Below are 12,740 nucleotides of genomic sequence, written 5' to 3'. Positions count from 1 at the left end.
TATAGAAATCCCATCACCCTCACACTACTTTAAAGATTTTTATTTTAATTAAAAAAGTGAAAACAGGCTCACTGTAAAAACAGCAAACACGACAGTGCATAAAGAAAAAGGCAAAAGTCCTTCAGGTGGCCTCCCTGCCCAAGTCCACTCTACAGGAGTGAGCGAAGCAGCTCTCTCTCCCCACCTCCCTCCAGCCTTTAACAGAGTCTTGTGGTGCCTGAATCTCCATTTTTTACACCTGCACACCCTCTAGTGGGAGTACTTTGCAAACTCAAGGTGAGAACAAGGAGAGGGAGTGGCAGGCAGCAGGCGTGGCCTAAACCCGGTCCCCCTCTGCTGCCCTGGTCACCCTCTGCCTAGACTATGTTATAGAGATCCTCGATAAAGGTTTGTCAGAAAAAAATGAAAGGCCCAGAACGATCCATTAGAGATTCTTTCCTTTCCAGTTATTCTTGGGAGAGGCAGCCTACCAAGCTGTGATCAACTATCAGCAAGGAGAGTGGCTTCAGGGAGCTGATGACTTTGTGCAGGCAGAGTATGAGGACTAAAGAGAGAGGACTTCACAAAACAAAGTAAGTTCTGATAGGCAAGGGCAGAACGACAGACCCAGGGCATTTTCTATGACAAGGCTGATCAGGGAGCTGCTACAGGATGTGGAATCTAGACAGGTGATAGAAGAGGGAGTGAGGGTGGAGCAGAGAGGGGCTGGGTGAACTCAGGGGCATTGTCTATCAGAGGGGGCCTGGAGGGCCACTGGCTCAGGTCTTACATTCCATCAAGACCCTCTAGTCTTTTGACATTATCTCTAAAAGAAGTTACAAGTCACAGACACACCAACGGGTTTGAAAAAAAGATGCTTATTTGTATAACTGTAATTACAAAATGTAAATATCAAGAATATTGCAGAACTCATCTTTCAAGACCTGAGCAGCATTCTGATCCAGTTGTTATTTTCCTCCTCCTGGCCACCTTCTCTTCACTTAGCTTCCAGGACACGGTACTCTCCTGGTTCTACTTCCTCACTGCTGGCTCCCCCTCAGTCCCCTCTGGGGGTTCTTGCTCATCTTCACTGCTCACTAAATGTCTATTTCCAGAAAGCAGCCAGAGGGAGCCCTCAGGGCCTCTGCACCTGAGTTTCCTTTGCTGGAACACTCTCAAGACTGGCTCTCTCACTCCCTTCAAGTCCTTGCCTGAATGTCACTTTCTCAGTGAGGTCTGTTCCACCTATTTAACATTGAATTTCCTCCACACCTCTATTCTCTCTTCCTTCCCATCGTTTCCTCTATAGTGCTTACTACCAAATGGCTTACTGCTATTCAATGAATGGTCACTTTTCAGTTTTACATGTTTACATTTAAAGATATATAAGGAGTCCCACAAGGGGCCCCAGATTATTGAAACGTGAGACTCGAAGCATGTTTTTTCTTCTTTTGAGAGGACTGGTATACTTAGTGCAGGTAAGTAACTGCCACAGTTTCCCTCGACATAAGGGCCCCAGCGAGGGACAGAGCAGGCACTTAACTATTTCTCGAATCAATGACCCTTTGGAATGGGGCAGCAGTGCGTGGAGCCTGTAGGGATGCAGACTGGTTATGGTGTTAGAAGGGGAAACCCTAGAGGTGCACGGGCTCAGACATGCCCCTGCAGACACATTACTGTAGTTGAAATGAACGTAAGTTACAGCAGCAAAACACAGGACTCCATCACCAACAGATAACCGACTGCAGTCTCCGCCGCGCCGAGGCCGATCGCGCAGCCGCAGAGGGCGCTGAGGCTCGACTGCGCAGCCGCAGAAGGAGCTGGACGGGTCTGCGCAGCCGCAGAAAGAGCCGGCGGTCCTGAGACCAGTTCGGCCCGGGCTGTTTCGCGCCCGGCCTGGGGTGTTTGGGCCCGGGTGGGTTTTATCACCGCGCTCCGCAGCTCGTCACCGGGGCGGCTGAGGCCGGCTCCACAGCGCCCGCCTCGGGTCGCCAGCCCTCCTCCCCTCAGCCGCCGCCATCATGCTGCTGCCCGTGTTCACCCTGAAACTGCGCCACAAAATCAGCCCCCGCATGGTGGCCATAGGGCGCTACGACGGGACTCACCCGTGCTTGGCTGCCGCCACCCAAGCGGGCAAGGTAACCGCTCCCACCCGCTCGGAGCCCAGACCCCTGGGGACCCCACGACCTCCGCAGCCCGCGCCCGTGTGGCCCTGCTCCCTCTCTCCGACCCCGCCCCCAGCCCGTGTTGCCTGGCAACGACCTGGTAGTAGTTCTCCATCCTGCCAAGAGTAATGGGGTCTTACAGGAACAGCTTTGCTTATTGTGTGTGTGTTTGTTTTGAGACAGACTCTCCCTCTGTCATCCATTCTGAAGTGCAGTGGTGTAATCACAGCCCACTGCAACCTTGAACTCCCCAGCTTAAGCGTTCCTCCTGGTTCAGCCTCCCGAGTGCCACCATTCCAGCGAATTTTTTCATTTTTTGTAGAGACAGGGTTTCGCTATGTCGCCCAGCTGGTCCTGAGCTGCTGGCCTCAGCGAATCTCCCGCCTCAGCCTCCCGAAGGGCTAGGATTACTGGCGTGAGCCACCACGCTCAGCCACGAACAGCCTTTTTGAGCAGTTTTCTTGTCTGGCACTCAGACTTGGACAGTGTTGGAATCCTGGATCTATTGCTAGGGAGCTTAGGGAAGAGAATCTTCCAGAAGGAAAGCAGCTTGGTCAGGGTTAGCAGTGATAGATTCTGAGTTCGCTCTGCCTGTCACGTGTCCACTCTCTCTCACTGCTTTACAGAAAAGAAGACCCTTAAATTAAATCACACAGATTGCACTTTTGATCCTTGTCCACGTACATTCGGGTCTTTCCCTTTAATTTAGTCACTAATTATTAGGTGCTTACTGTGTGCCAGGTACTGTGCAAGGTATGAGTCACAGAGAGAAAAAAGACACTGAACATTCGCCAGATTTATACTGAACATTTATACTAGATTTTGGGGATTCAGAAATAAACTTGGAGTGTCTACTTTCAGAAAGCTTATAGTCCAGAAGGACAACAGACAAGGCAAATAAAAGTCCTGTGTATCGATGGAGGCACATCCAAAATACATGGAATACAGTGACACCAAGGGTAGTATCTTCTAATAAGTACAAAGCCTTATACATTATGTCAGCATATTTGCTACAAGGCCAAGGGCAGCAGCATACACAGGCGTGGTGGATTCTGGCTCCAGTACCTACTAATTTCATGACCTTGGGCAAAGTACTTAATAACAGTACCTAATACATAGGATCAGGATTAAATAAGTTAATACCTGTAAAGCACTTGGCATATAGGAAGTGGTCACTAATTGTTAGCTGTTATTTTCTTTTTATGACTCCCACTTTATTGATTAGAAATGTCATTTCAGAGAGGTTCATTGCAGCACCTGAGGCCATTCAACTAGAAAATGATGGAAGTGTGATCAGAGTACATGTTCTCTGACCCAGTGTGGATTTCATAAGCTAGCATTTGTGTAATGATTTATATTTTCAAGACAATTTCCGCCTGTGTTGCATGTCATATGATATGCCTTGGGATGCCTAAGTAAAAAGTAATGATTCATTCTCATTAAGTAGTATAATGGAGTTAAGCTTTAGCACAGGGTCTGGCATGCCATAATGTTACTTGTTTGTTAGAAGGCATGGACAGATGACAAAATGAAATTCTTATTGGTTCTGCTGTAGGTGCACAGCTGTTACATAAATGGGCTGAAAATATCCCAGTAATATTAGCTCTGGCCCTAATTCGAGGCCTTAATATGTGCTCAGCAGTGTTCTTAATTCTGCAGGTGCAATGGTGAATATGACAGACAAGTTTTGCCCCCTTGGAGTTTATATTTGAGAGGGAGAGTCAGGCAGTTAACAGAATATATAAATTACTTCATAGGAGAAAAACAGAATAAGGGGTCTGGGATGATAGGAGCTTGCTGTTTCAGACAGGGTAATCACACAGGCCTCCAATAACATTTGATCAGAGGTTTGAAGGAAATGAGGAAATAAGCTTTGCAGATAAGTGGGATAAGTGCCTTGCAGGCAGAGGGATCAGTGTGTGCAAAGGCCTTGAGGTGATTATATGCTTAGAATACAATAAGGGAAGCCCAAGAGGTAGCCACGGGCCAGATCATATAGGACCCTGTAGGCCATGGTAAAGACCTTGGGTTTTATTTTTTATTTTATTTTATTTACTTGGGTTTTATTTTTTATTTGAGACTGGGTCTCACTGTTGCCTGGGCTGGAGTGCAGTGGCATCATCATAGCTCACTGCAGCCTCCAACTCCTGGGCTCAAGCAATCCTCTTGCCTCAGCCTCCTGAGTAGCTGGGACTGCAGGTGTTTGCCACCATGCCCAGCTAATTTTTTTGTTTCTTGTAGAGATGGGTTCTTCCTATTGCCCAGGCTGGTCTCAAACTGGATCCTCTCACCTCGGCCTCCCAAAGTGCTGGGATTATAGACCTGAGCCACCGCACCTGACCAGACCTTAGGTTTTATATTGAGTATATTGGGAAGCCACTGAGGGTTTTGATAAAATGGATGATGGGATTTGATTAAAGCTTTAGATAAAGGATAATTCTGGCTGGTATGTGGAGGATGTACCACCACAGGATGCAGGAGGAGGTGTGTGTAGGAGTGGGAGCTGGGAGATCAGGTGGAGGCTTCTATGGAAGCTCTTACATTAGAGTGTCACCTATGGCTGTTTTTGAAGATGGGCAAAAAAACACCCAAAAAAAAATAATTTAAGAAAGTCCTGTGTATTTGGATACTGTGCGTTCAGAACTAAACAAGTCTGAAAAGGTCTGAGCTGATCTTTTATCTTGAGACTTAAAAAAAATGGTAATATTTTATGACTCAAGTAATTCATGAATATATTCTTCTTTAAAAACAAACATTGCAGGTAGGGCTAGAGCCCTCTTTGACTGCTGTGGCCTGTGTCTCTAGAAACAGGACTTTGTTATTCTTACATCTAGGACCCTCTTGTGAACATGCAGCTGACTCTGGGCCCAAGCAAGGTGATTTGAAAAAGGGATTTCTTTTTTTCTTTTTTTTTTTTTGAGACAGAGTTTTGCTTTGTTGCCCAGGCAAGAGTGAGTGCCGTGGCGTCAGCCTAGCTCACAGCAACCTCAAACTCCTAGGCTCAAGCAATCCTTCTGCCTCAGCCTCCTGAGTAGCTGGGACTGCAGGCATGTGCCACCATGCCTGGCTAACTTTTTCTATATATATATTAGTTGGCCAATTATTAGTTGGCCAATTTCTATTTATAGTAGAGACGGGTCTCGCTCTTGCTCAGGCTGGTTTTGAACTCCTGACCTCAAGCAATCCTCCCGCCTCTGCCTCCCAGAGTGCTAGGGTTACAGGCGTGAGCCACCACGCCTGGCTGAAAAAGTGATTTCTTGTTCTTGCAAGATGAACATTAGTGTTTTCCTCTGGGGACATTTTTTCTCTCCCCACGGTGCTGAAAGGGTCAGTTGAATTTATATTGTCAGCAGCACCCTTCAGCTAGAACAAATGTGTGAACTTCAGCCAGTCCTTTGGAGAGTCTAAAAAATAAGCACTCACTAGGAGTGGTCCATTTGTCATGTGCTTGAAGTTGTCTTTTTTTCTTGCCTGAAGGGCCAGGTACAATCTCCCTGGGGACTCTCTGTGTGCAGAGAACAGCAGGATGGGAACTGGGGAGAAGACTGACTCCTGAGACTCTTGTTGCTCTTGGCAAAAATCACAAACTTTGTATTCCCATTAACAGTGAATATGGAGCCCATAAGTTATTGCCCCTTGCCTTCTTTCTTAGCTGTAAATCAGGGGGTTGTATGAGGATCAAATGCAATTAATGTTTATAAAAGTATCACACAAATGAGAAAATGAAGGTAATATTCAGTAGTAGTATACTTTTCTATATGTTTCTAGTCAATTCTTTTGAAAATTATTTTTTGTTGAATAGGCTGCCTTGGGTAGCTAATAATTTAAAATTAATCCTGTTTTGATTTATACCAAAGCGATAGAATAATCATTTAAAATTAACAAATTTTAGAACTAGAAGGGCTTAAGGGATCTCTAGTCCAGTGTTTTCCATCCCCCCCTTTTTTTCATATTGCCACCTCATGGAGCTTGCTTTAGACAATGAACATTTCCCCAAATTTTAATACCATGCATATACTGTATATCTCCTTTCGTACTGTGGCCCTGTGGAGGGCTACAGGCATTCTAATATTTAAGATTCCCTAATCCCAAACCCAGTTACCCATCTGGGAGTGAAATTACCCCTCTTGAGAATGCATTCTCTTGTCCAAATCTCCTTTTTACAAATGAAGCCCGAAGAAGTTGAATGGTTTGTGTAGATACTCAGATTATTATATTTATGATAGTTGAAACTGCTAATTTTTTTTATCTTTGGGCTACTTAGTACTGTCTTACTCATATAAACTATAAAAGCTTTCAAGAAACTTGATTTATATGACTCAGATTAAGTTTATAAAACAGATTTACTAACTACCAGACTGTTTTAAGGGTTAGAAAGTAAATTTATTAGGTGCTTGGATAAAAGATACCAAAAGAAGTGTTTATTCTGTTGTCTGTGATCTTCTTGGTGTGGTGCAATCATATTGAAGCTGGTGGCACTTTATTCTTGGTTGATCAGGGAAAGGCTGGTTTGTAAGAGTACTTGCTGCTGGGTGGCTTGTCAGCTGCCCTGGTAAACAACAACTAGATCTTATTCATTATCTTGATATTTGCAAAGTTAAGAACCACTGGATTTCCATAGTTCATAATGACTGAAAGTTGGCCATGCACAGAATTCTATAAATGTTTTAAGTTATGTAGGAGATTGAAGTGTTAACGTTGATATCTATTAATAACCTGGTTCTTTTTAAAAATATATGACATTTATTTTATATTTTGGTATTTTAAGGGAATATGATTAACTGTTTTTGTTTTAGGTTTTTATCCATAATCCTCATACACGGAGCCAGCATGTCAGTACATCCAGGGTCTGCCAGAGCCCCCTGGAGTCTGACGTTTCTCTTCTCAACATTAACCAGGCAGTCAGCTGCCTGACTGCAGGAGTATTGAACCGTGAGCTTGGCTATGATGCTCTTTTAGTGGGGACACAGACTAATCTTTTGGCTTATGATGTCCACAATAATTCAGATTTATTCTACAGAGAGGTAAGTGTAACTGTTTATAACCATAGATTTCCATTGCTTGTTAATGTCCATTGGCTTTTTATGCTTGAAAGAGAACAGGCATTTATTTTGGTTTGTTTACTGTGTAGCTGTTATAGTATAGTTAAACAGCATGGAGAGTTTGCCATTTACATCTGCTTTATGTACTTGGGACTTATTTGTTTGGTCATGGTTGGTAACCACTTGGTGACACTTTGGCTTGTCTCTGTGAGGTATATCTTTGATATCATCATCTGGTAAGATCTCCTATTGAGAATTGAGCCAAGAGCTGGGAAGCCTGCAACTAGGTCTCCTGGTGGCCTTGCATTAAAGTTTAGTGCAATAGTTTGTAGGAGAAACCCTTATTATAGCCTGCCATTTACAGACTACTGCAACTTTAATACATATTTATTATAGAAAAGAAAGAGCAAAAAGAAAAAAAATTACCCCTCATTTCTTCATCTAGAAATCATACTTAACTCTTGAATTTATTTATCCAGATGTTTTACCAAGTATATATGAGTAAATTTTTTTTACAAAATGGGATCATACTATACATGTAGCCTTTTACTTTCCCCCCATGACAGCTTTAACCCCCTAACCTTGGACAACCAGTAATCTAATTTCTGTGTCTATAGGTTTACGTATTCTAGACAGTTCATAAATATGGAATCATATAATATGTGGTCTTTTGTGACTGTCATTTTCCTAGCATAATTTTTCAAGGTTGATTCATATTGTATCATGTGTTAGTAATTCATTCCTTTTTATGATGGAATAATATTCCATTGCATATATATATCACATTTTATTTGTCCATTTATTAGTTAATGGACATTCCATTCTCTGGCTATTACATATGGCCTTTTCATTCAATAATATATTGTGAACATTTTTATATGAAGTTATATATACCTTTATATCATTCTTACTGTTTCTATAGTATTTTCATTGTGTTAATATATCATAATTTGTTTAACCAGTTCCATAGTTTTGAACATTTGTGTTATTTTCATTATTTATGAATTACAGTTGATACTGTAATAAGCATATCTTTGCCCACTTCTCTGATTATTTCCCAAGGATAAGTTCTTAGAAGTGCAGATGCTTTTTGTTTTTTGGTATTTTTTTATTGAGGTAAAATGTATATACAGTAAAATGTACAAACCTTAAGTATACAATTCAGTGAGTTTTGATCCCTATAACCAACACCCTCAATAAAAATATAGAACATTTTCATAACTTCAGAAAATATTGTTTCCCATTCCAGTTAGTTCCTATTTCCCACAGACAATTGTTCTGATTTCTATCAGCTTAGATTAGCTTTTCCCGTTTTTGAACTCCATACAAATGGAATCGTATAGAATGTACTCTTTGGCGTCTGACTTCTTTCACTCAAAATTTGTCTGTGAGAATCATCCATGTTGTTACAAATAACAGTTCTTTTTTGTTGCTGAGTAACAAAAGTGGTATATTCCATTGGGTGAATATTCAGAGTTTATTCTCTTGGTGATACACAAGTGGGGTGGACATTTGGGTTGGTTTCAGTTTTTGGCAATTATGAATAAAATTGCTATAAACATTTTTGTACAAGACTTTTTGTGGACATATGTTTTAATGAATTTTTATATAAGACTTTTTGTGGATATATGTTTTAATTAATTAATTTATCTTGGGTAAATACCCAGGAGTGGAATTGCTGAGCTGTATGGTTTATAAGAACATTGTAAGAACCTGCAAAGCTGTTTTTTTCCCAAAGTGATTGTATCATTTTACACTCCCACCAGCAGTGTATGCGAGTTCCAGTTGCTCTGCCTCCTTTTTCAACCTTTGGTATTGACAGTGTTTTTAATTTTAGCCATTTAGAGGGCATGAAGTGATACCTTACTGTTGTTTCATTTTGCATTTCCCTGATGATCAGTGATATAGAGCACCTTGTGCTTATTGCCCGTTTATGTGTCGTCTTTTGTGAAGTGCCTAAGTCTTTTGCCTATTTTTTTATTGGTGATTTGTCTCCTTATTATTGATTCATAGACATTGTTTAGGTATACTAGATATAAGTTCGTTTTCAGATTTACGTATAATAAATATTTTCTCTTAGTCTGTGGCTTATTTCAGTAGGTAGGTATCTTTTGATGAACAAAGTTCTCAGTTTTGGTGAAATCCAGCTGATCAGTTTTTTTCTTTAATGGTGGTGCTTTTTCTGTCCTTCTAAGAAATCTTTGACTATTTCACGGTCACAAACTCTTACTATGTTGTTGGTCAGGACTGAAATATTAGTCAGGGTTCTCCAGAGAAACAGAACCAATAGGATATAAGAAGGGAAAGGATTTGTTTTAATGAATTGGCTTACATGATTTGTGGAGGCTGGCAAGTCTAAAATCTGCATGGTGAGTCCACAGGCTGCAGACTCAGGAAAGAGTTGATGTTGAAGCTCAAGTCTGAAGGTTGCAGCAAGAGAATTCCTTATTGCCTGTGGGATGTCAGTCTTTTTGCTATTAAGACCTTCAACTGATTTGGATTATGCCCACCCACATTATGGACAGTATCTGCTTTACTCACAGTCTACTGATTTGAATGTTAATCTCATCTAAAAAATATCCCCTCAGCAATTCTAGAATAATGTTTGGCCAAATATCTGGATACTGTGGTCTAGCCAAGTGGATACATAAAATTATTATAACATCACAGGGACTGAACTTTATAATTGCTGAGTCAAAAACTTTTTTTAAATGAGATTTTTAATAGATATTGCTAAATTGCTCTCTAAAAAAGACTACTATTTTCCATCTCCCCCTCAGAATATGAGACTGCCTGTTTTATTACATCCTAACCAACAGTGGATATTATTATTCTTTTTTATTGCTATTCTGAACATTGAGAAATGATATAATATGTTGTGAGAATGAACATTTTTCGTGTTTGTTGGCTGTGTGTATTTCTTCTCTAATGAATTTCCATTTCATATTTTTGCTTGTGTTGTTTACACTTTTCTTATTTGTTTGCCTTTTATAAACCTTATATTAACACAAAAAAATTAACTCTTTATCTTATATATTGCAGGGTTTTTTCCCCCCAGTTTGTTGTTTACCATTTAACTTTATCTTTTTGTTGACTGGCCATTTAACATTTTTAATTTCTTATGAAGTCTTTTCTTTTCCTGTATAGCCAATCTTTATAGTTTTCCTACTTAAAGATTATATAAGTTAGGATTATTTTCCTATACAATAAACAGTATTTGAAAAGATGTTCTTGAATCTTCAAAAATAAATTAAATTATGCTTATGTAATTTATTCAATAAGTCTGAGATACTTATTCTGGATGATGGAACTATGGTTGTTTATTTTATTCTTTGTACTTTTTAATAACTTTAAAATTAAAAAGAGTAGTAATAAGATGATTGACTAATAAGTATTAAAAAGATTTCCATCCAAAATAGTTAAAATAAATTACAAAGTTTGGGTGTTTAAAGACATAAGCCCTGATTTTCTGGAGAATTTGGCCTCTAGAACCTTAAGTCTCAGAAAGCCTGGATTATCATAGCAGCTGATTGTAGCAGCTTAGTGTGAGAGCCGAGGTTCTGAGTTTACCTGAGATCTGTGCTCATCCTTGCAGAAGCCACAGGATGGGTCTCAGTAGACAGCCCGGGCTGCCCTCTCAAGAGACCATGTAGCTGCTCACTAATGATGGCAGAGGAATTTGTCCAGATAAAAATATGGGTATACATTACCTTCAGTGTGCCTGCAGATCATGTGTCCTTTTTTTCTTTTTAGGTTGCAGATGGGGCAAATGCAATTGTGCTGGGGACACTGGGAGACATTTCCTCTCCTCTTGCAATTATTGGTGGAAATTGTGCTCTGCAGGGTTTTGATCACGAAGGAAATGATCTCTTCTGGACGGTATGAAGAATAAAACGTTCTTTTTGGTACTCTTAAGCATTTTTATTTATTTATTTATTTTTTGAGACAGAGTCTCACTTTGTTGCCCAGGCTAGAGTGAGTGCCGTGGTGTCAGCCTAGCTCACAGCAACCTCAGACTCCTGGGCTCAAGCAATCCTCCTGCCTCAGCCTCCTGAGTAGCTGGGACTACAGGCATGTGCCACCATGCCCAGCTAATTTTATTTATTTATATCTATCTATCTATCTCTATATATATGTATATAGAGATAGATAGATATATCTTAGTTGGCCAATTAATTTCTTTCTATTTATAGTAGAGACGAGTTCTCGCTCTTGCTCAGGCTGGTTTCGAACTCCTGACTTGGAGCAATCCGCCCGCCTTGGCCTCCCAGAGTGCTAGGATAACAGGCGTGAGCCACCGCCCCCGGCCAGCATTTTTATTTTTAATGTTATTTTGTGTTTTTTTAACCACTGACTGTACTGAAAAATAAAAAACAAAATAGAACAATATTTATAATTCTATATATTAAAAAAGGACATGAATAATTTGAATAGCATCCATTTGTATAATCTTCTTCATGTAGCTAATATGTCTGGAGTAAGTGAAAAAAAGATGGCATATTAATGATTTTGGGTTTTATTTTTAGGTTACTGGAGACAATGTTCGTTCCTTGGCCTTGAGTGACTTTGATGGTGATGGGAAGAAAGAGGTACGTGGGAGAGGAGATACCTCTCTTGTGTGTTCAGCTGAATAAATTTTCCCATGACAGTAACTTTAGTTTTGAGAGAAGTGTTAGCTTCTCTTGGCTGATTTTGGAGCTCTATTGCTAAATGATGAGCTAACTGACCTCATGTGTCTTTCTCCTCTCTTTTGAACAATAAATCACTTGTGGTTGTTTAATACAAAGATCAAGGCTATGGTGTTTCCGAGACACAAGAGGTGACATTTTGTGCAGGATGATTTTTTAAAAAAAGACACAGGAGAGGGCAGAGAGGGCAGAACTGCTGATGGGACTTCAGTTATATTCACAGCTTTAAAAATTGTTTCTGATACTTTGAAACTATATTTGTAAGTAGTGCTCAGTTTTGGCCTACTTTTTCAGGAATCTAAAAGTCTTAGAGATTGACTCTTAGCCTTTGAAATCTTTCTAATGGTTATTCTAGAAATCAGCTGTTTGCACAGTAAGTAAGTGTGAAGTTCTGTGTTGGGCACTAACCTACCCCTCTCTTGTCCATGCATACTGGGCTCTGGTATTTGAAACAGGGCTTCCATCTGTGGGCAGAGGAAGTTCCTGAACCAGGGAGCATTTTTAGGTGCTCAGTGAAGAAACATGCTCTGGAAAGATGTACAGCCACATGGCAGGATAAAAGCTGTAATAGCTACCTTTTCTTCACTGACTGAATCTGTTGATCCTCCCATAGAGGAAACCTTCCTGAGCATTGGATTATTGGGGGATTGGAACTCGTGGGTGGCAGTAGGAGCATGCAAGGTGTTGTGCCATTTTTTGTTTTATTTATGGGAAATTTTACTGTTTTCACTTATTAAACTAAATGTGTATGATTTTTTCCCCATTCAGCTTCTTGTTGGATCTGAGGATTTTGACATCCGAGTTTTTAAAGAAGATGAGATTGTGACAGAAATGACGGAAACAGAGGTAAGAAATGCCGCCTCAGA

The 12,740-nt window shown here is 40.5% G+C and overlaps 1 protein-coding gene across 2 annotated transcripts in view; it reads left to right on the top strand.

Moving 5' to 3' along the window:
- The first annotated feature begins 1,795 nt into the window (after window positions 1–1,795).
- The window catches only part of BBS2 (Bardet-Biedl syndrome 2), a 33,033-nt gene continuing 22,088 nt past the window's right edge, over window positions 1,796–12,740 (top strand). For both annotated transcript variants that reach the window (XM_012755957.2, XM_012755956.3), the window contains exons 1-5: window positions 1,796–2,117; window positions 6,941–7,168; window positions 10,940–11,065; window positions 11,713–11,775; window positions 12,643–12,720. In XM_012755957.2, the coding sequence (XP_012611411.2) occupies window positions 2,001–2,117; window positions 6,941–7,168; window positions 10,940–11,065; window positions 11,713–11,775; window positions 12,643–12,720 (612 nt within the window). In that variant the 5' untranslated portion in view covers window positions 1,796–2,000. The remainder of the gene's footprint in view (window positions 2,118–6,940; window positions 7,169–10,939; window positions 11,066–11,712; window positions 11,776–12,642; window positions 12,721–12,740) is intronic.

Source organism: Microcebus murinus, chromosome 20 (genome assembly GCF_040939455.1).
Source record: "Microcebus murinus isolate Inina chromosome 20, M.murinus_Inina_mat1.0, whole genome shotgun sequence".
Classification (NCBI taxonomy): Eukaryota; Metazoa; Chordata; class Mammalia; order Primates; family Cheirogaleidae; genus Microcebus; species Microcebus murinus.
The sequence above is the reverse complement of the archived record's forward strand: the minus strand, read 5'-3'. Positions and strand labels throughout refer to the sequence as shown.